Source organism: Takifugu rubripes, chromosome 9 (assembly GCF_901000725.2).
Source record: "Takifugu rubripes chromosome 9, fTakRub1.2, whole genome shotgun sequence".
In the NCBI taxonomy this organism is placed as follows: Eukaryota; Metazoa; Chordata; class Actinopteri; order Tetraodontiformes; family Tetraodontidae; genus Takifugu; species Takifugu rubripes.
The window spans coordinates 8,007,340-8,026,661 of NC_042293.1; the positions used below are offsets into that span (position 1 = coordinate 8,007,340).

The 19,322-nt window shown below is 47.1% G+C and overlaps 1 protein-coding gene across 1 annotated transcript; it reads right to left on the reverse strand.

Moving 5' to 3' along the window:
• Positions 1-1,862: 1,862 nt before the first annotated feature.
• pamr1b (peptidase domain containing associated with muscle regeneration 1b) lies at positions 1,863-17,250 on the reverse strand. The gene is made up of 14 exons (XM_029841984.1): positions 16,981-17,250; positions 12,399-12,575; positions 11,860-11,985; positions 11,285-11,399; positions 8,675-8,892; positions 8,054-8,161; positions 6,155-6,325; positions 5,893-6,084; positions 4,880-5,725; positions 4,625-4,801; positions 4,399-4,465; positions 4,088-4,317; positions 2,921-3,279; positions 1,863-2,849 (listed from the first exon to the last, which is right to left on the reverse strand). Exons 1-14 carry the CDS (start codon positions 17,138-17,140, stop codon positions 2,280-2,282), a joined length of 3,516 nt encoding a protein of 1,171 aa, XP_029697844.1. The 5' UTR covers positions 17,141-17,250; the 3' UTR covers positions 1,863-2,279.
• Positions 17,251-19,322: the final 2,072 nt, after the last annotated feature.

Here is a 19,322-nt window from a genome sequence, read left to right on the forward strand (position 1 = left end):
GTATGGCCGCTGTTGCAGTCGTGATAGGTTTCAACGCCACTCCCGGCACTGTTTAGGTTCACGTCAACTCTTCATCAATTCAGCCCAAGGGCTTCGTGTTGAGACAGATGATTGGTTTCCAGTCTGTTATCATGAGCAACGCGCGACCATCATGGTTGGAGTAATGTTCTGCACAGTTTAGGTTTATCCTGGGAATCGTGGCCAGATGACACAGTTCTATGCTGAAAGCATCCATTGTGTCTTTTTGTATACCCAGCATGTTTAGACAATTATCTTGAGTAAGTTATCTTGCATAGGTTAGCTGTTGAAACATGTCTGGTATGCAGAAACAAACTGCCTCTGTGTCTGGAACAATTAAGGTAAAAAGTAAACTTATGGCACGGTTCCGCTTGAACAGCACAGCTAACCACAAATGATCGTTTTTCTAGTAGAATCTGTAATTTCTGTTTAATTTTAATTTAATTTAAATTTTAATTTCCGTTTAACAGACCTAAACTATCACTGCACTGAGAATGAATGAAAATGCAGGAAGTTGTGCCAGTGTCGGAGCAGGATCGTGTCCCCGCAGCTGCTTTTGGATCCAGAATGACTCAGAAAGGGTTCTGTTCTCCACACTGGGAATGGGGAAAGAGCGGCGTAAAGGGGGGAACTGGAGCCCAACCTAAAGATTTTTGCGTAAGTCTCATGTGGAGTGTTTCGGCCCTCTGCATCGGCGTCAGCGGCACGGTTCTCATGACAGTGTCTGATCGTCGGCATTATTCCGATCCTCTCGCTCGTGGGTTCGTCTCAGTTCCCAGGATGGTCGGACCAGTTAAGCGTTGCCACCGTCTCAATGGGAGATGCCCTGCGAGCAAACCGGGGGCCTGTGAACAGACCGTCTCCCAGCCTGAGTGGACACGACTTTCCTCTGGGAATCTCAGGGCTGCACAAGGTGGCTGTGATGAAAGTGTCGTGCACGTGATTTTGGGCATTGTAGACCCTAAAGCTGACCGGAATTACAATCTGCGGTGAATGAGGCTTTAAACAGAACAAGCCAAATACCCAGAATGCACTTTATCCTACATACCACTGACAATTATTTCAGTATCACAAATGTTTTTACTCCATATTAGGCTTGTTTTAATTAAACTGGATTTGTTCATCCTGCACAGAATATTTTTAACGATAACATTCCTATCAAAGCTGTGTTGTTACACATAAGTTACATATGGGCCTTAGTGTAGCATTCCTTATTTAAAAATAAGCAAATATGACAGTTTTACTGCTTCATAGAAATTTGCATTCTATTATGTTTTATATATATATATATATATATATATATATATATATATATATCAAAGACATGGTCAGGACTGATTAAATGTAATAACGGATGTGTTATTGAAACTCTGAAACTGATAAATGTGATTTAAGAGACCTTTGGTAATGAAAAACAAGATTTTTAAAGTGATCTTTTATATCCAGGAGACACCACCATCCTGGTGGCTTTACTTCCTGTCCTTCTCACGCACGCACAGCTTTCCAACAGCTTTCCCATCTATCGAAAAAGAGCAAATGGGGAATAATGATCGGCCCCTGTAGGAAGTGGGGCTGCTGTTCTCCTGCCTGTATGTATGAGTCTAAGGAGAGGACGGTCAGAAAGGAAGCGATTGATTTAATCGGACCAGAGGAGACCAATTGATCTGTGAACAACACAGTGTGTTTATGGAGGTGAGCATGTTGCCACTCTGACCTGGATTTATTTGCGTCAGGGCGCAACAGCCATCATATCCTTCATGCGGCAAATTAAGAGATTTCCTTTCACGTTGTTAGAAATTTCAATATATCGACAGTAGCTCTGTGATGAATAATACACAAGGGCAAGCATTAGCATGTTTTCTTTAATCAACAAGGCACAATGACTCATAATTTCCTGCATTAATAAATTATGTACAACTCTTTCCTCAAATAATTTGATAGAATCATTCATATTACAATATATATATATATATACATTCTAATGGGTACAATACAAACCATCATCAGCCAGAGGCTTGAAATGGCTTCTTGGTCGTTTTCAAGTCTTAAACCTGACAATTACGGACCTGAGCGCTGGTGGAAGCAAAAAAAAAAGTAGAGTTTTGCACGTCTGATGTGTTAGCGCCCTCTTCGGTTAGAGCACCATCTTTCCCAGTGTTTCCAGTGCCACTGCCATGAGGAGAAGCATGCCCTTGTGCACACCATCAAGACGAAGGATGAAGCGGTTAGCGTGTAAAAAGCGCTGAAAGGTCGGGGATGTTTTATTTCATAATGCTTTCTACCCAGTCCTTGAAGTTGGCTACGTGTGTGTAGACGGTGTAAAGGTCGGGATCACACTCGCCTTGATCGTAGCCAAAGCTCACTAGGCCCAGGAGCCTCCACCGACCTTTGTCCTCGCCCTTTACCTGTGAGGGTCCGTGGTAGCTGCTGGTGCTGCTGTCAGCGAGGGGAGGGAGGACGAGGATCCCCCCGGTGTCAGAGGGACAGATGTTTGACCCATAGTCAGGCTTTTGGCTGCCGCACAGCATATTGTCTGTAACGCTGACCGCTACGCCGTTGCGAGCGTACTGCTGCTCGCAGGGGACAACGTGGGCGAGGTGAACCAGCCCGACCCTCGCCTTCTCCTCGGGACCTAAACTGGAGTCAGGTAAAGGAGACCAGCCCATCACAAGCCCTTGTCCCGAGGATGTCTCCGGATCCTCCTGACTGTCTGAGAGACAGAGGGGCACGACCTTCTCCCCGACCTTCGCCTTATCGAGCAGCGTGATCACGGCCACATCAGAGTCGAGGATATGGGGGTCGTAGTTTTCATGAACAGCAATAGAATCCACCTAAAAGGAGCCAGAGAGGAGCTTAGCATGGAAGTGATTTAGAGGGAACGATGAGAGTGCTCGGAGCTCACCCTCAGGTGTTGAGGACCTTTATCTTCCCTCTGGTCGTCACGAAAGTGCTTCCCCACCACCACCTTCAGCTTGGCTGCATCTAAAGGATACACCTTTCCCAGCGATGTCACGCAGTGGGCCGCCACAACCACGCTTCTCCGGTTCACGAGCGCCCCGCTGCAGACCAGTTGCCAATCAGACGCCTGGTCCGGCGTGCCAGCTCCTGCTCCACCATCCCTCTTCACTGATCCAGTCTGGTCGTCTCCATCCGTCACCTTCATCGGCGCTCTGTTGTTAGAGCGACGGTAAATGGCGGCCAGCCAAGGCCAGTGAGAATCTGCCGGCCTCTCGGGGTCAAAGGTCGGGTGCTTCCCACAGACTAGCAGAGAAAAGGTGAGGGGATGAAAGGATGTAGAGGGCAGAGCAAAACGGGAGAAGATAAAAGGATGGTGGGACAAAACAATTTAACAGTAACAGTTTGTGGTGTCCTTCATGCTGGTTTTAACATGTCGGCAGTCTAATTGTTAAATCCTAACAAAAGTTGCATAATTTCCACGACTTCTAAGGAAAAGGTGTCTGTGCTGATGATTATACTCTAATCACTGCCCTTTTTTGGCTATCAAACATGTCAAAGTTACGGAATTAATTCTGTTGAAATTTGTCAGACGCGACAGTAATGAAGTTTCACTTAAGAGAGGAAGTTGGTTACTTCTGTTTTCTCTCCCAGGTCATCAACTTTCACCCCCCGTGAGGATATTCTGCAGTGACAACATACATGCTGATTGGGTGTGGCTTAAATGCAAGTGCAGGAAAACAGATTCTTCTGCTTTTAGAGTCAGTAAATCTTTCAACATGTATTATCAACTAGCAACATCTATTACAGGCTCTGCAGATAATTTTCTGCTAATGGATTTTAATTTAATGCTGTTGGTAATAAATGCTGCTTGGTTTAAGCTGATTTTAATTTAAGCTGTTTTGAAAGATATGTAAAACATCACTTGAATGTCTTGACTAAAAAATGTCAGCAATTAGCTGCTTGTGTATGAAAAATCATTTTGATGAGACTTTTATATCTTGTGGGAATGATTAAAAGCTCTGGGACAGCAATGGGTGGGATTAATGTCGCTTGACTGGTTTAACTTCTGCGGGAAATCTCCAAGAATTGAGCGGTCCTCTGCTGCCCTCACCTGGCGAACAGGACACATGACGCCCGCTCCATTTGCCAGTCTTCAAGCAGGTCCGACGTGAGCTGCCAAAGTGCTGGTAATACTGAGAGGCGCATTCATACTCGATGTGAGTGTAAAGCTGGTGGAAACCCTGAGGCAGCGGAGAAAGAATCGGAGGTCCTTTAGTGGGGCTGTCAGACTGCAGGTTTCGACTGTGCCCAGAGGAGTACAGCCTATGCACAGGTGTCTTTCTACAAGAGAAGAAACACAGCTGTGTTAAATAATTCTTTGTATTTAAAATGACACATTCCCTCAAGAAACGAAATATATACCTGGATGGTGCCAGTGGTGGTAGAACCCTTTGCCTCACAAGTTCTGACACTTTAGGCTCCCGACAGGCTGCAAACACACAGGATCACATGTCATGTTACTAACTGGCTCTTTTGAATCTCTTATTTATATTATAATGCAAAATTAATGGCCAGATAACATGATAAGAAGCCATTAAAAGCCCAGTAATATGTGGTGTTGTGCATTGCTAATAAACGACGGCGGTACCTCGGACACAGAGGGGCTGTCTGCCGCTCCAGGTGCCGTCTGACTGGCAGCTGCGACGGGCATCGCCGCTGAGAGCGTATGAGTGGTTACAGAAGAACTCCACCGTCTCCGGCTCCACCCCGGGCATCACCCGGTGGTAACCGTGGTAGAGGCGGGGCAGTGGAGGGCAGCCTGTCTCTGTGGGGGAGAAAAAGACAGAGGCTGAAGTTGGGTGGAGTCAACAGTCATTTGGAATTTCCCCCTCAAGTCTCTGACCTCTGAAGCTCAGGTTGGCTTCCTCCTCTCTTTCTGTGCCCTTCCTCTCCTTCTCCAGCTCCCCCCTTCTCTCCTCAGCTGGGTCCTTCTCTGTCTTGCCCTCTTTCTTTGGTGGCGTGCTCCCGCCCTCCTCGCCCCCCGCTCTGTACATCGTGTACTGCGTGACGTTGACCCGAGCTCTCCTCCCATCCGGAGAGCCGATGCTGTTGTTCGATTTCTGTCGCTCCTTCGCCTCAAACCTAACGGTGCTGTTCTCTGTTACTTCCATGTTAAACACCTCCACTGTGTTTTCCACCTCGCCCCCGGCCGCCCTCAACTTGGTGTCGTTGGGGCCGACTTTATCTGGATCTCTCTTTCCATTCACTTGCAGCTCTTTCCTCTCCTTCTCCTGCTGCCCTTTGTCTTTTGTCATGGATTTTCCCGTTGTATCTGTCTTATCTGATCCAAAGCTCGTGTCTCTGCTGCCCTGTGTGTTCTCAGGTGTCTTTCCCAGCTCGGGTTCTTGACGTTCCACTGTATTGAGGCTGTTATCTGGCTCTTTACTGCCCACTCTGTCTTCGCTGCCTAAAGTGCCTTTCTCTGTCCCACGATTTCTCTCTTCTTGCTCTCCTTCATGCCTGCCCTCAGACTCAGTTTTCTCTGGAAGAGTCCCAGTATATTTATCTTCTCCGCTGGCTGCTGTTGAGTTTTTGTGCCCTGAGATTGTATCTCCCCCTCCAGGACGTTCTCCCTCCCCAGCTTGACCTTCCTCTGTGGTTTGGCCGGTGTCCTGGTTGCTGAATGTGTCTACTTGTGCCCCCGTTGCATTCCCTTTGTCTTTTTCCGCTTCGGTGAGTGTGTTATTCACTGCGGATGACAAAGAATCATCATTACCGCGCTGTCGATCAACCGCTCGCCAAAGTGTCAAGGTCGTCCTGATGAGTTGATACAGGCACCTTTAAAGCCAAGTGAGCAGATCATCCCATGCTGTATTTGCACTGACTCATTCAAATATTGCCCAAATCATGTCCGACCTTTGGTGCAAACAGGAGGATTCCCGCTCCAGGTGTTGTTGGGAAGGCAGGTTCTCTGGGAGCTGCCGCTCAGTTCATAGGGCTGGTAGCAGTGGTACTGCAGGGCGATCAGGACGTCGTTGGGCCCATACACCAGGAAGTGGTCCCCCTGCGCCGGCTTCGGGGGTAAAACACACGCTCTTTCAACCGGTGCTGGAAAGGGAAGAGAACACTGGGTTTGGAGGTGTCAAATCAAACAGGCATTCAACAGCCGGAATCTCACCACAGTCTGGGGCCGGAGCGCTCCAGGTGCCGTCGCTCAGGCAGACGGCGGAGCGGAAGCCCCGCAACTGGAAGCCAGGATTACAACGAAACGTGACGCGCGCCCCGGAGTGATGGAACACACCCTCTGTGGATCCGTGCACAGGCACTGGAGGCCTGAGGCATCCCACCACTGAGCAGAGACGCAGAAAACAGAAGGCGTTTCTGTTTGGCGAACCAATGTTAACGCGCTTTAAATGCAGCTCAGTCGATGCAGGTTTGGCAGGAAGTCCGCGAACGCGGCTCACGGCCTTTGGGATCGGAGACGTCGCATGGAGGCTGATTAATGAAAGCACAAGGAATTATGGGAGGATCACAGCCGGGCTTTGACACATGGCTACTAAACGGGAAATAAATGAAATGCAATGAAATCGTTGCGGTGAAACTTTCCACCGGAATAAAAGTGGGTTTTATGAAGACTCGGTAATGAAGAGAGGAGGTGAAATTCCGAGGCTCTCGCTGAAAAGCTACTGGATTATAAAAGTGTATAAAAGCTGCGAGTGTGCAGAAGAAAGCCTCACGTCCATCCTGCAGCTTCTGTGCTGCTCACAGCCGGTGGATCCCCCCTGTAAGCTAAATGGGTTTTAGCCTCACAGCAACTCTAGGGCCTCAAAAACACTGTTGCGTGGCTAAAGGTGGAAAACAAACAGCTGTTTTTCCAGGCATGTTGAAGCAGGAAGCTGGTCTTTGTTGCATTTCAATCGAATCACCTTCACACATGGGAACAGTGTGTGTAGACGCAGGGAGAGACTGGAAACACAGATCAGGCCCAGAGGATTCTTTTGATGTGGTAATATTGGGAGTAGCTATCAGGCTGACTTCTCACTTTTGCAGGTGGATTTCAGGTTGTGAGTCTTACCAACGGAATGTTTTTTGTTTTAAATTGTAATTTGCCTTCTGCTCGTGTTTTCGCTGCGTCATTGTGTATTTGCTGTTGCCAGGACTCCCGCGGGGAAAAAAAAGTTTCTAATCCCGACAGGGTTCTTCTGGTTAAATAAAGGGTTTGCAGTAATTACAGCAAACGTCAGTGTGGCTGACACACAGTTCAGTCACAAGTGGAGATTGTTTTGAACGTTACTCCAACTTTTGTCTCCACCAAATTGAAGCGAGTAGAACGGAATTCAGAGACACACTTGTGTTTTGTGTGTGTGTGTGTGTGTGTGTGCGTGTGTGTCCGCACCCTCCTGTGGAAACACTGACCTGTGATATAGCCAGAGAATTGTTCCACTTTCGGGTTTTATTGAAGCGAGCTTGGCTCTTAAAGTCACACCTCAACAAAAAAAAAAAAAAAAAAAGTGATTTGGCTTCAGGAAGTCTGAGTCTTGAGGGAAATGTATCAGATATATGATGACAGAAACACAAGACCCTACGTGCCGACCACAGAGATCTGCAAATGTGCGGCTGCAAAACAACAGATTCCAGGTGATGCGGAGGGGGAGGAGGGGGGGGAAGGGGGGGCTTTAAATCGCACAGCAGCGTTGTGTGCCATTTCTATCGCCATGCTTCATTTTCATTGCATGTCCAAGTCTTCTGGATGAGCTCACGCGTCTGTCGTTAGCCGGTCTAGACAAACTGACTCACCGAAAAACAAGCTGCGTGGAAGCTGAAAGGCAGCTGGCCTTAGCCTCTTCCAAACCACACTCATCACCCGCGTGACTCTAAAGCCAGGTCCTTTTGTGCTACATCAACCGCACAGTAATCCTGCAAGGGAGGGGCTCGTTGTGACTAGATGTTGTTGGTTTCTGAACAAAATGACTCACCCAGAGAGCAACTGGTGTGCAGCTGCCTAAAAAAGACTTTTCAAACCCCCGCAAATAAGAAATAATCAGCATTTACCTGTTGCTGCTGTCATCAAACTCACCGTGCTCACAGTTTCTGCCCGTGTAGCCCCCCAGACAGGCACAGCGGTAACTGTGAGAGCTGTCCAGGATGCAGGTCCCATCGTGCTGGCAAGGAGACGAGCTGCAAGCTGTAGACATGGAAGAATTCGACATCAGGGTCCGAACAGATGCCAAATGCATGATTTGAGCAGAATAAAGAGAATAAACTCGCAGAATGAGCTCTGGCTCGCCACTCTTGGCTACATCAAAAGCTCCACATTCAAAGCTGAAATGTCCGCTTTCCATATCTGAATGTGGCATTTGTGCATTAAAAAAATGAATAGATCTGGCTGAGCCGTTGAATAGATCTAGCGGAGCCGCTGATAGCTGGGTGTGTGTGCACGCATGCAGGAATAAGCGTTTTTCCGTACTTTCCTCATCGGGCCATTAGCAGAAATGTGAAGGTGCTGTTCATGCACCATTAAGAGTTTTGCTTTACACTCTGGATCTTTTGGTCTTCCCCTGAGTTTCTTTGTCTACTGAGGATTTATCAGGGCCTATCAAGGTCACACTTGTGTCAGCGTTCTGGGGCCGAAGCCATAATTCTAATATGTGTTCTGGCATGTTCATGTTAATGCTAAAGTCACTCGTGTTGGACGTGCCTGAGATCTCCTGGAAGGTGGCAAAGAATCCGTCAAAGTTCTTGTACCCATCAGACACGAACAGGACATGCAGGCTGGAGCCGGAGCTGTGAACCGGAGGAGGTCGGCTGTTCCCGCAGAAACGGCCGATCACTCGAGAGTTGACGCTGTCGCCGTCTCGGACCTCCACGTAGTCGTAATGACACGAGTGGTGGGATTCCAAGCTGAGCATCATGAACCTGTTATCAACAAAATCAAGTGAACAGCAATAAATGGCAAAGGGAACCAGGGCTCTCTTTTATTTATTGATTGATTTATTCAAAATTTATTCAAAAACATTGTGTTTGGCAGCTCTAAGTGGAATTGACCTGCTGACCTCATTGCCCTAGATTACTTGTGAAGGTAGAGGAGTTCAGTCCAAGACCGTGAAACGGTCCATGTAATTAATAAAGTCTTGCTCCAGGTCTTTGGGAGCCAGATGTGCCTTAACTTTTGCCAGTGCAGCCACAGCTGCTTCATGAAAAAAGCTCCCCCGCGCCACAGAGTCATCAGCGGTGAACATCTGAGCCATGCAGAGTTCATATTCATTAGTAAATGAGCGTCGCTCACAGCTGCAATTCAAATTTAAGCCATAAATAATCATTCAAACAATGTAGTTGACAGAGAGAATGCTGCTTCTGCGGAAATGATTTGAGTTGATTCAACCTCGACTGTTTCAACATCAACAAAGCCAGAGCCAGAGAGCCAGAGCCAACAATGTGGCCCTCTTGTCCTCCCCTGTTCTCAGGCTGTCGTCTTCCTCCCGTCTCCCGTCTCCCGTCTCCCACATCCACACACCTGCAGCTCATTCAGGGCCCATCTTCTCCACCTCCCATCAGCTTTAAAAGGCCGGTTCCTCCACCCTCTCCTCGCCACGTTGCCGTAAACCTACATGTGCCAACGTTCGGATCCTTGACTCTCTTGGTTTTCAGACCTTTTGTCTCTCTTCTTGTGTGTCCTCTCCGCCCACACTCCACCAACTCAGACCCAGAACTGTGTGCAACAGATCTTTAACTCGTGTTTGTGTTTACTGCATCGTAGCTGTGTTAGAATCACTACCATGACAGGTTCTAATGAAAAATGGAAGTCCCCCTACCAAAAAAATCTCATGATTTAAGTATAAAGTTGGCATTTATCGCCATCACCACGCCTAAATGTTGCTAACGCTGACATGAGGGGAAAGGATCAGGTGATCAGGGCTGCAGCATCGATCCAGATGCACCGTCCACAGTCCAGTTAGTTTCTTGAGCTTTGGATGTGGCTGATCTTGGTTATTATTAAGCCTCATTGGCTCAATTCAATGTCAATTTGTCTGTAACTTTGAGCATGGATTAGGGTGCTCCATGGGCAGTTCCTCCGTTGGAGGCTTCAGCAGCACATTTAGAAAAAGATGCAGGGTCGGAGGTCATGGCGACTCTGACATGAGATTTAGTGGCCTAATGTCAGAAGGAGAGTCAGAGAGATGAGAGGGAATGTAACAGAGCTCCTGACACGTACAGACATGCACAGTACAGTAACATTACTGAGGAGAACCTTTGTCTGTACACCCAATAATAACACAGTGTTTTAGTTCAGACCATCAGCTCATATAGTTGCTGACCTAACTAAGCACAACTGCTGAGTTTAAACTCGGATTATGATGAATATTTCCCAGTGGAGCTATATAACACTCACTCTGGGCCCAGTGTGTTTATGGAACCGCCGCAATGATAAACAGCATTCCCCATTCTCAGCCTAATTGGCCGCAGCGGCTTGATAAATGACAGATATCCAACTGCTCCCAAACTGGCTTGATATGGTTTAATGAGCAGCTTTAGGGCATTTGGAGCAGTCTCGTTGGGACAGTGAAAGGACGCCCTGCTGCTTTAGCAGAGGCACAAAAGACCCTCTGATCCTCGTCTGTGGCATTTTTATCAGATTTAATCGCAATGGTTTTACATCAATATGGACACGAAGTTCTGCGGAGACACATGCACGCTTTCAAATCCTCTCATCGCTCCCTTTGTGACTCACCTGTGGGTTACAGTAGCTTAAAGTAATGTGAAATAGAGGAATAATAAATAGTACGTAAATCTCCCATCACTCACAGCCAGAAACTGTCATTTTCCATTTGTCCATGTGTAATCTGGAGTGTAGCAGCTCATATCACCATAAGATTTCTTAAATTTTATGCCGCAAAGGACAAACGGTGCCAATAGAAAGTGTTTGTCAGCTGTCAGTGTTTAAAGACAAACCAGACATGCTGCACGTAATAGTAATAGCTGCTTTATAAAGAGGGTGTGCTTCCAGACTTGGCTGAAGAGCTGCCACCCATCCGTGACAGAGAGCACATCTTGCAGGACTGTGGTCTCCGTGGAAACGGAATGGAAACTGCAGCAGGTCCGCTAATAACTATTTCAGATGTATGAGGGAGAACCCAAAATAGATTCCTCAAATGATGTCATCATTTTCTCTCCAGCACATCGGATTCAGAGTATCTCAGGCACCTGTTGCCTCCGTTTAGACCTATTTTTTCTGTCACATGAATGATAAATAAAGTGTAAAGCTGAGTGTGTCCGCTGGTCTGCAGCTGGGTCACACCCACGGTCTTACCTGAGCTCCACTGCGAAGGGACGGTCCACCTGTATGGTCCACTCACATCGAGCGTTGTTGGGGTAACTCTCCAGCACCAAGTGGCCCTGCTTTTTGTGGATCACTCCGCCACACTCTGGAACACACACACACATTAGGTTTTAGCAGAATCGCGACCTTTGACACATTACTTACCACACTTTACCAAGCTAAGCAACCAGGACTCAGCTAAATTCATACGAAGCATCATTATTTAATTTCTGACTACAAATAAAATGAATTCCAATAACTTCTCAAGCAGATACAGAGAAGGATGTGTCTTCAACAGCGATTCCCCACTGCTGCTTCTAATTAAATGTATAGTTGTTGCCCCCCAGCATATGATTTATGGTACCCAAACGATATCTATTAAATGTATAAAATTTAATGAGATGAGCCGTGCTGGCTTTCTGTTGACGTTGAGCTTTTTATGGAAGCTCTCCTGAGCTTATGGCTTACGTCCAAGTTTTTCCAGGCATCCGCAAAGAGCCCTAATGGACATTCGCTGAATTAAAGCAACTATTTCAAACATGCTCAGCGTGTGGGGAGAAACTCACTCATGCAGTCGCCACCGGACCAGCCAGGCCGACACTCTGAGCAGTATTTACCACTGATGAAGAAGTCGTCCCTGGGCCCCCACGTGCCATTGTTGCATCGCTTGCAGTTCTCAAATATGCTGCAGCCTGATGGAGGAGAGCGGAAAGCAGAGTACAGTGAGGCTGGAGGCCACCATCACCTGAGGTTGAACCTCCACCGCTGATGTTGTGACGTCTGAGCGCAGCTCTGCGTCCTTCACGTGGGCGTTTATGACTCCCCACATCGCAGTTGCTTTTCCCAGTAAAAGTTTTTTTGTGTCAAAACCTGTTTTCATGCTGTGAAGACAACATGACACACGTGTGAGTGTGTCTGTGAGCGTGACAATAAAAGCAGCTCGTTGGTGCAGAGAGCAGCATGTGATTATGTTGTCAGGTATGTTTACAGGCACACACGTGCGCACCTGTGCCAGTGTCACACATCAATCAGCGTTGGAGGGGGAGGATTCTCCTCAGGAGAGGGTTTTTGTCGAACCCACATGGAACGCTTGCCGGCGCCTCACCTGGATGGATGATGCAGGGGTCGCACTCGTTGATGGCGTTGCGGCAGCAGGGGACGGCGTAGCCCACCGGCGTCCCCTGCAGGGGACATTTACAGCGGATGACGTCGTACTCGCAGCAGCCTCTGCACATGACGTTCCACTCGGGGCCCGGGCAGTGGCCGTACAGGTACCTGTAGTCTAGACGCCACAAGCGCAACAGCGTCAGGAGACCCTCCGGCCGAGAAGAAACGTTTGTCTACTTGATCTTAATTTGAAGTGAAGAGGAAAAATGAGTCAAACTTGGGAAACTATGACAAAGTGGGAGCAGATGTGGGTTCGGTTAGCTGGACTCTCAAGACTTCTGGGGTTTGTCAAAGCTGCTGGTGAACGGTGAACTTCATCCAGCTCTGTTTTATTTATCATAAATCACTCATTTAGGGTCATTAATAAATTACATTTCAACTGCTAACAGCTGCTTTGAAGATGCGTTACCTGCGAATGAACTTTTGACTTAAGTAAGGAACCTTTAAGCCACGCGGCCTGAGATTATATAACGCTAAATTGAATCATGCAAATGGAAATTCTTCGGAGGCAGATGTGGACGGAGAGACAATGACTTGCGGCACTTAAACTGATGATGTGGCAGCTAACTCAGGCTGCTGCTGCTGCTGTTCATTCCTGACTGAACTGCATCAGCTCCGCCCTTCAGCTACAAGATTTCTCGGAAAAGAACGTTCAGTGCAAAGCCGGGTCAAGAGCAGCGTTTGGCCTTGGCTGCAGCCCGGAGTGATTCGGCTCTCTTCGGCTCCTCAGCACTCAGCTTTGTGTATTCACCTGCTTCTCCTTCTACAGTTGATCCAGAACCAACGTCCTGGTGAGCTCGGTCTGCCTCAAAACACGCCGACAGTTTTGAAGGTCGTATTTGTGGTTTTCCCTTGTCCAAACGCGCAAACCACAAATATCAATGTAACCTCGTGATGAGTGCCTGCAGGCACTGCGATAAAAGAACGTTTTCAGTTCAAAAGCAGCAACTGCATTTCATTCAATTCCATTTATTTAATTTATCCAGGGACAATGTGCAAAAACTGCCAAAAGAGGAGTGGATGGAAGACGAACACACAAGCAAATGTGTGTACTTTATTTTTGTGCACGGCCTGCGCAACAGTGGAGCCGTTGGTGACTGTCTGATGGTGAATGGCTGCTGTCATTTGAGGCTGTACCGGCCTCAAATGCACACGTGGTCACGGGCTGCCGAAGAGCGGCCAACACGGTTTCCACATGGTCGGGACAACTTCCTCCCGTTCTTGCTGAGTTTTGCAAAGAAGATCTAACTGAGAGACTATGAAATCTGATTTATGGGGCAAAAACATGAAGGGGGTCAAACGACTTTTTACGAGCCGGCCTGGAAATGTAATTACGCAGGTCACGGCTGTACGTCCTCTCCGTGGTCAGATAAATGACATCCTGTGGCTGCATCCATCCTCCAGAGCGCGGATGGGAAGATTAGGGCTTCATTTATTTACCCGAGCGCGGAAGCTTACCGATCTCACCTGAGGACAATCAGTGGAAGAGCAGGTTGGACAGGATTAGCGTCCAGATTTACACAGTCTGCGTCCTTGAGGTAAATAAACACAACCAGTGGTGTTTACAGCAGACCGTGTTGACCTCCAGTCTTATCAGGGAAACGGGACCGTGTTCCCTTAACTGTTCTCCGTTAATAACTGCTGATTTACAGCTAGTGAACATTGTTGTTTACACACTTTGGTTTTACTGATCTGGGCGATAAAGTTGGCTGTCTTGTAAAAATACATCCGGGTCAACACCTGCAGGTAGCTCACAGAGCGGACACTAGCAGTTTCATATGCGTTTTTATAGACTTTTAAACAGGTGTAGACACTCACGTGTAGGCGAATGACTGTTTTAGTAGGATTGCAGGATTCCACGTGCACATTGGAGGATTAAAGGCAAAATCTATACAGTGATTATTAGAGGCATTAAAAATCAGCTTGGACATGTGAGATAAGGATAACACAGTTTGACATCACCAGTGCGGCTCTGGTTATTCTTATGTGGCAGATTTGTTTCATTCCATTCCAGGATCCTCATGAACTGAAATGAAGGAAAATAGTGCTGTGTGCATCACAACAGACACCTCTTCAGCTGCTGGAGACCTTGGCTTGTATGTTTTTCCACCAGTCAGGAGCTCCGCAGTCCCAGTATGGCTCGGTTGGAGCTCTTTGATCGCGTTACTAACGTGGTTCCATCATGACTCACTGTTTTGCTGTAATCTGAAGGGGAAGAAACCTCTGGGAAGACCACCAAAGGGATGTAAATACGCAACCTTGACAACATTTTTGAGGTTGTTTTGCTTAAATGAGCAACTATTGAATCCCTGACAGCCCAAACATCGACGGTTGCCCAGGTGCTGACCTCAGATGTGACTCATAGAGCTTCATCAGCTGACAGGCTGTTTCACTTGGCTCCGTTAAACACAAGGTGAACGTCTGCCCTTTCTCTCTGCGTTTCTCTATCAGCATCCTGTTTGACCTCAACTGAGGGGGGTCTACAGGGTCCCAGACGATGGGGCCTTCAGCGATTTACAGCCGCCCCACTTCATTTTTTCTATTCTTTTCTTTCTGTGCTCAAGATTTGGAGGTAACATCATTATAATTAAAGGACTGTAAACTGTGATTTGAGTTTCACTGTGATTTTGAGTTTCTGTGACTCTGACACTTGTGTCCTGGAGTTAGGAGAACAGAGAAGTGGTTATATTTAGGATGTGTATGGTGTGGTGGACTTCCACTGTCTTTGATTGTGAAAATCTGTAGGACAGAGGTGGGGTTGAGACTGGACACGCTGCAGTCAGTTTATTAGCAATAACTAATACTCATTAGCACCTCTGCTAGTTTAGCTTAAATGTTAACCAGAAACTAATTGAACCATGGATACGGGAGTTTATGAGCCAAACTGAATCATTTCACTGTCTGTATCGCAGGACATAGGATTTACTCCCAAATGTTATTGTCCAGTTTACTTAAACTATAGCAAACTTTATTCAAAAAATGGATTTCCTGTACAGTTTTTAGTACAGTTTGCTCACTGCTTGGCACCAGTTTCCTGCTGTCTTACTGACATGAAAACCTAAGCCAGAGCAAGTCTTCCTTAGAGACAATGACAGGCTGAAATAAAAATACACTTCATCCCCTGCTGAATAAATACTTTCCTCCTGACAAAATCCTGCTTGTTTCTTGCTGATGGATTATGGAAAAAAAGAGCTGTTTTACAGCAGCTGTGAGAGTGTATGTGTGCATGTATGTGTGCATGGATCATTCCTTTAGCCCGCTGCCCACAGCAGCTGTCTGGTATTTTAAGGATTTTTTTTCTTTTTTCTTTTTTGCTGTCACGGAACAAAAAAAAAAAAAAACTCCCAGGAGGGCTCTGCGGGTGATGCACGTCTGAGTCCAGTTTCATCCGAAAGCTCCGTCCGTGGTCGTAGATCGATTCGAGCACACTTCCGCCTGCGAGGAAAACCGCAAACCCAGCAGGCATCCACTGGCGCTATGGCGCGCACGCACACACACATACATATGCCGGCTTGTAGCCCGCTCAGGAATCTGAGATGTGCGCATTTGTTTTCAGCATTGAACTCGTAAACTTGGAACACGCTCCGATGTGACTCCAGACATCCGTGGTGAGCTGTGTTTTTCCTTCAAACTGCACAAGAATTTAGTGTATTTCAGCGCCTTCCGTGCACTCTTGTTCTTTGTTTCTCACAGCCCACAAGCAAGTGACCTTTTGCAGCGTCCCAGAGGACCCTCAAGTTCAGTAAACTAGAGGGAAAGCACGTTAAAAAACAGAAGGGATGCTTCGGTGTGGGCACTAAAGTCTACAAAAAGCAGACTATCCAGTCTGAAATGCCTCCCATCAGCCACCAATGCATCCTCTCCAAAGCATCTATGCCTTGACTCTATAGGCGCCGTCGCTCTCAGTTGACAACATGTGGGTGAATTTGCCAGATCAGACAGTTTCTCTCTGTCCTATCCTACTCTGCACCACCACGTTAGAAAAAAAGTGCAAATTCACTCCTTGGTAACTATGGCAAGGGGAAACCAGAGGGCGGCGGTTTGATTGGGAGCCTTGGAGACGGCGTGCGGTACACACATAACAACAGTGAGCACAGTTGCATCAAACATGAGTCATCTTTAAGCAGAAATCTGAGTGGTCACATGGAGCAAACAAACAAACACCCTTGCCCTATTTGGCCTCCCGCGAGGAAAACCACATCCGTTGCTCACTTGGAAACGAGGAAAAAAAAAGGTCTTTTTTGGATCACTGATGAGGGGAGGGCAGCGTGAGGGCTCCATTACGGGTCAAAAACAAACCATGACAGGCTGCTCCTGACAATTTCAAAACAACCTTGCGCAACTTTGTCAGTGACAGAGGCGGACTTTTACATCACTGTCTCATGCCAGGTCTTTTACAGGCTTTGTTGAAGCTTTTGTTCAGCGCTTCGAGAATAGAAAGGAAGCGGGGATGAAGTGAGCGCTGACTCGGGCTTTTCGAGAACAAAGAGATCAACACAAATCAGAGACCTCCATCTTACCGTACGGCCAGGATGTCCCATGGGGCACAGCGACGAGGATGAGGAGGCAGATAATGAGGAGCCGGTTCTTCTTTCCTGAGGAGAAGATGTGGGCTGAGGGAATCATGTGGGTGTCCTGGAGGGTTCTCCCCAGCTGCAGTCCCCTTCCCGTAGGCAGCATGCTGCAGTCTGGAACTCTGTTTACTTTCTGATCTCAGCTGACATCACCTTCTCTCGGCCCTTCAGTCCTTCCCTCCCCCTCCCTCCATTTCTCTCTCTCTCTCTTTCTCTCTCTTCCTGTCTCACTTTCTTTCTTCCACTTCTCTTTGGCTTCAGGTTACATCCCAGCCTATGTTAAGGACTTTAACTTGCAGCCCGCTCCCAGACGTTCCACCAACTCTGCGGCGGACATCCCTGCCGGTGAATGATTGCTGGGCCGAAGGTTCAATGTTTTAGTCATTATACTGCCAAACACACACATACATACACACACGCACACAAACACACAGCTGTTTTTGTGAGGTCTTTAATTTGAGAGTCCGTTCCCTTTCCACTAACCCAACCCAAACCTTAAGCCCACCTTCATTTCACTCCTTACCTTTAAACTCCAACACATACATTTTAATGACAAATCAGGGACCCCGGAAATGCTGAGGTTGCACAGAGTCGAATGAGGACATTGCATCGTCTTCCATTTCCTTTGACCGGCCCAGTCAGAACCATAATGCGTGTTTGCCACACTACCATCTCCCAGGAGGAGCCCTGATCCGGACCGGGTCGAGGTTTCCACCAGAAAAGGTCCCAAATTGCTTTATAGGAGAAGCAGATGCATATAGTTGGTGGGGTGGGGGGAGTGGGGGTTTAGGGGAGCTGCTGTTGTACCCGACACCTTTCCAAGGCCACGTGTAGAATGCTGGCATCATGCCTGTGGGCGATAAATACCTGCGTCATTCGTTCTTGTTGCATATCACAGCTCAGGAAACCGTCTTGACCAAAGGCAAGTCGCCTTTGGCAACTGTGGACCTCGCCTTGTCTGGTTTTTGTCACAACTGTCCCACTGGGGCATGGACGTGAAGGACAGGAACCTGGAAACAATCTTCTCACTGAGCACATTTCCTTTAAGTTTCAACAATCATTGAGAATGTGAGGATGAGTTTAAAATGAGTAGTGAAATTATGAACATGTTTCTCATATGCAGTATATACAGAAAGGGAGGAAGTTTGTTGTGGGTAAAATCCTATGGGTTCTGAGGTTTATTTCCACTGTGTTCATTCAAGTAATTTGTTGTTTTATGCTCACTTGGAACAAAAGCTAACAATGAACACACATGAAACAACTGAAAACAGAATATCCTTAGATGTATATCGAAGCAGCAGGCTGTACATTACACATGGAGCAGTCGAGGAGGGTTCCAGTCACCCACTAACCTTGCCCCCCCCCCCAAAAAAAAAATCTTTTGATAAATTTGCTCTAAAATTTAGCATAAAGAGGCCTGAGAAATGGATCATCAAATGACAGAGGTGGAAAGGAAAATACCGCCCGTCTGGCTGCTCTGTCCGTGTGCCTTTCACCACCTTTCTGCTGTTTGTCCGGATGCTTCGCGGTTTATTATGAGAAACCCGAGGCTGCAGGATAGTGCGGACGCTCGTTCAGGAGTTTCCACAGCTGCAGCCTCTCGGAAGACGACAGGTTTTCTTACTGTGTTACGCTGGAAGCAAATAGAGCATCAGCTGTTAGTGAGAAAACACTGAAAAGAAGAGAGATGTAAATCTGATTGAAACCCTCCATTATTTTACAGAGGTCTGGGAAAAGAGTGACTTAAAACACAATCAGCTGGGGATCATTCTCATTCATTTGAGTTGCTAATTGGTTCCATGGAAGTGAGGATTTGGCAGAATCCAACAGCAAACAGGTGGGAGCTCTGCTGGTTTTTGACTGTAAATGGCATCAACAGTGCAGGATGGAAGTGGTTACCAAATGTGGGCTTCCTTTTCATGCAGCCTGGAATCTTAAATTTAAAAAAATGACGCAGGATGTTAAGCAACATTGAATGTGGAGGGAAGGAAGAAAGAAAGGCTGAAGCTGGTGGATGGATGGTTAAATAAAGATGAGAAAAAGGATTTTTTTTTCCTTCTCTGCCACAGTCATGAGCCCAAAAGTTAGTTTGCACTGAACCTTCATTTCCAAGCACACAAAGGCAGTTGTGTGTTTTCATAAGGGCCACTATAAATGACCTGTCATTATACTTAATGGATTCCTCCGTTGACTCCTCGTTGGCTACAGACGGTTTTCCAGAGGATGTTTGTCAAAGCAAACTCAGTCCTAACATGTCTGAGTTGCTCATTTTCAATGACGTCACCTTG

Bases quoted from the DNA above. Each gene is read 5' to 3' on its own strand.
- pamr1b (XM_029841984.1), bottom strand. From the start codon at position 17,140: ATGCTGCCTACGGGAAGGGGACTGCAGCTGGGGAGAACCCTCCAGGAC. The intron at 6,326-8,053 runs GTGAGTTTGATG...GTCTCTGCTCAG, and splicing joins GGGCAGAAACTGTGAGCACG to TGGTGGGATGCCTCAGGCCT. The intron at 3,280-4,087 runs GTGAGGGCAGCA...TTTCTCTGCTAG, and splicing joins TCATGTGTCCTGTTCGCCAG to TCTGTGGGAAGCACCCGACC.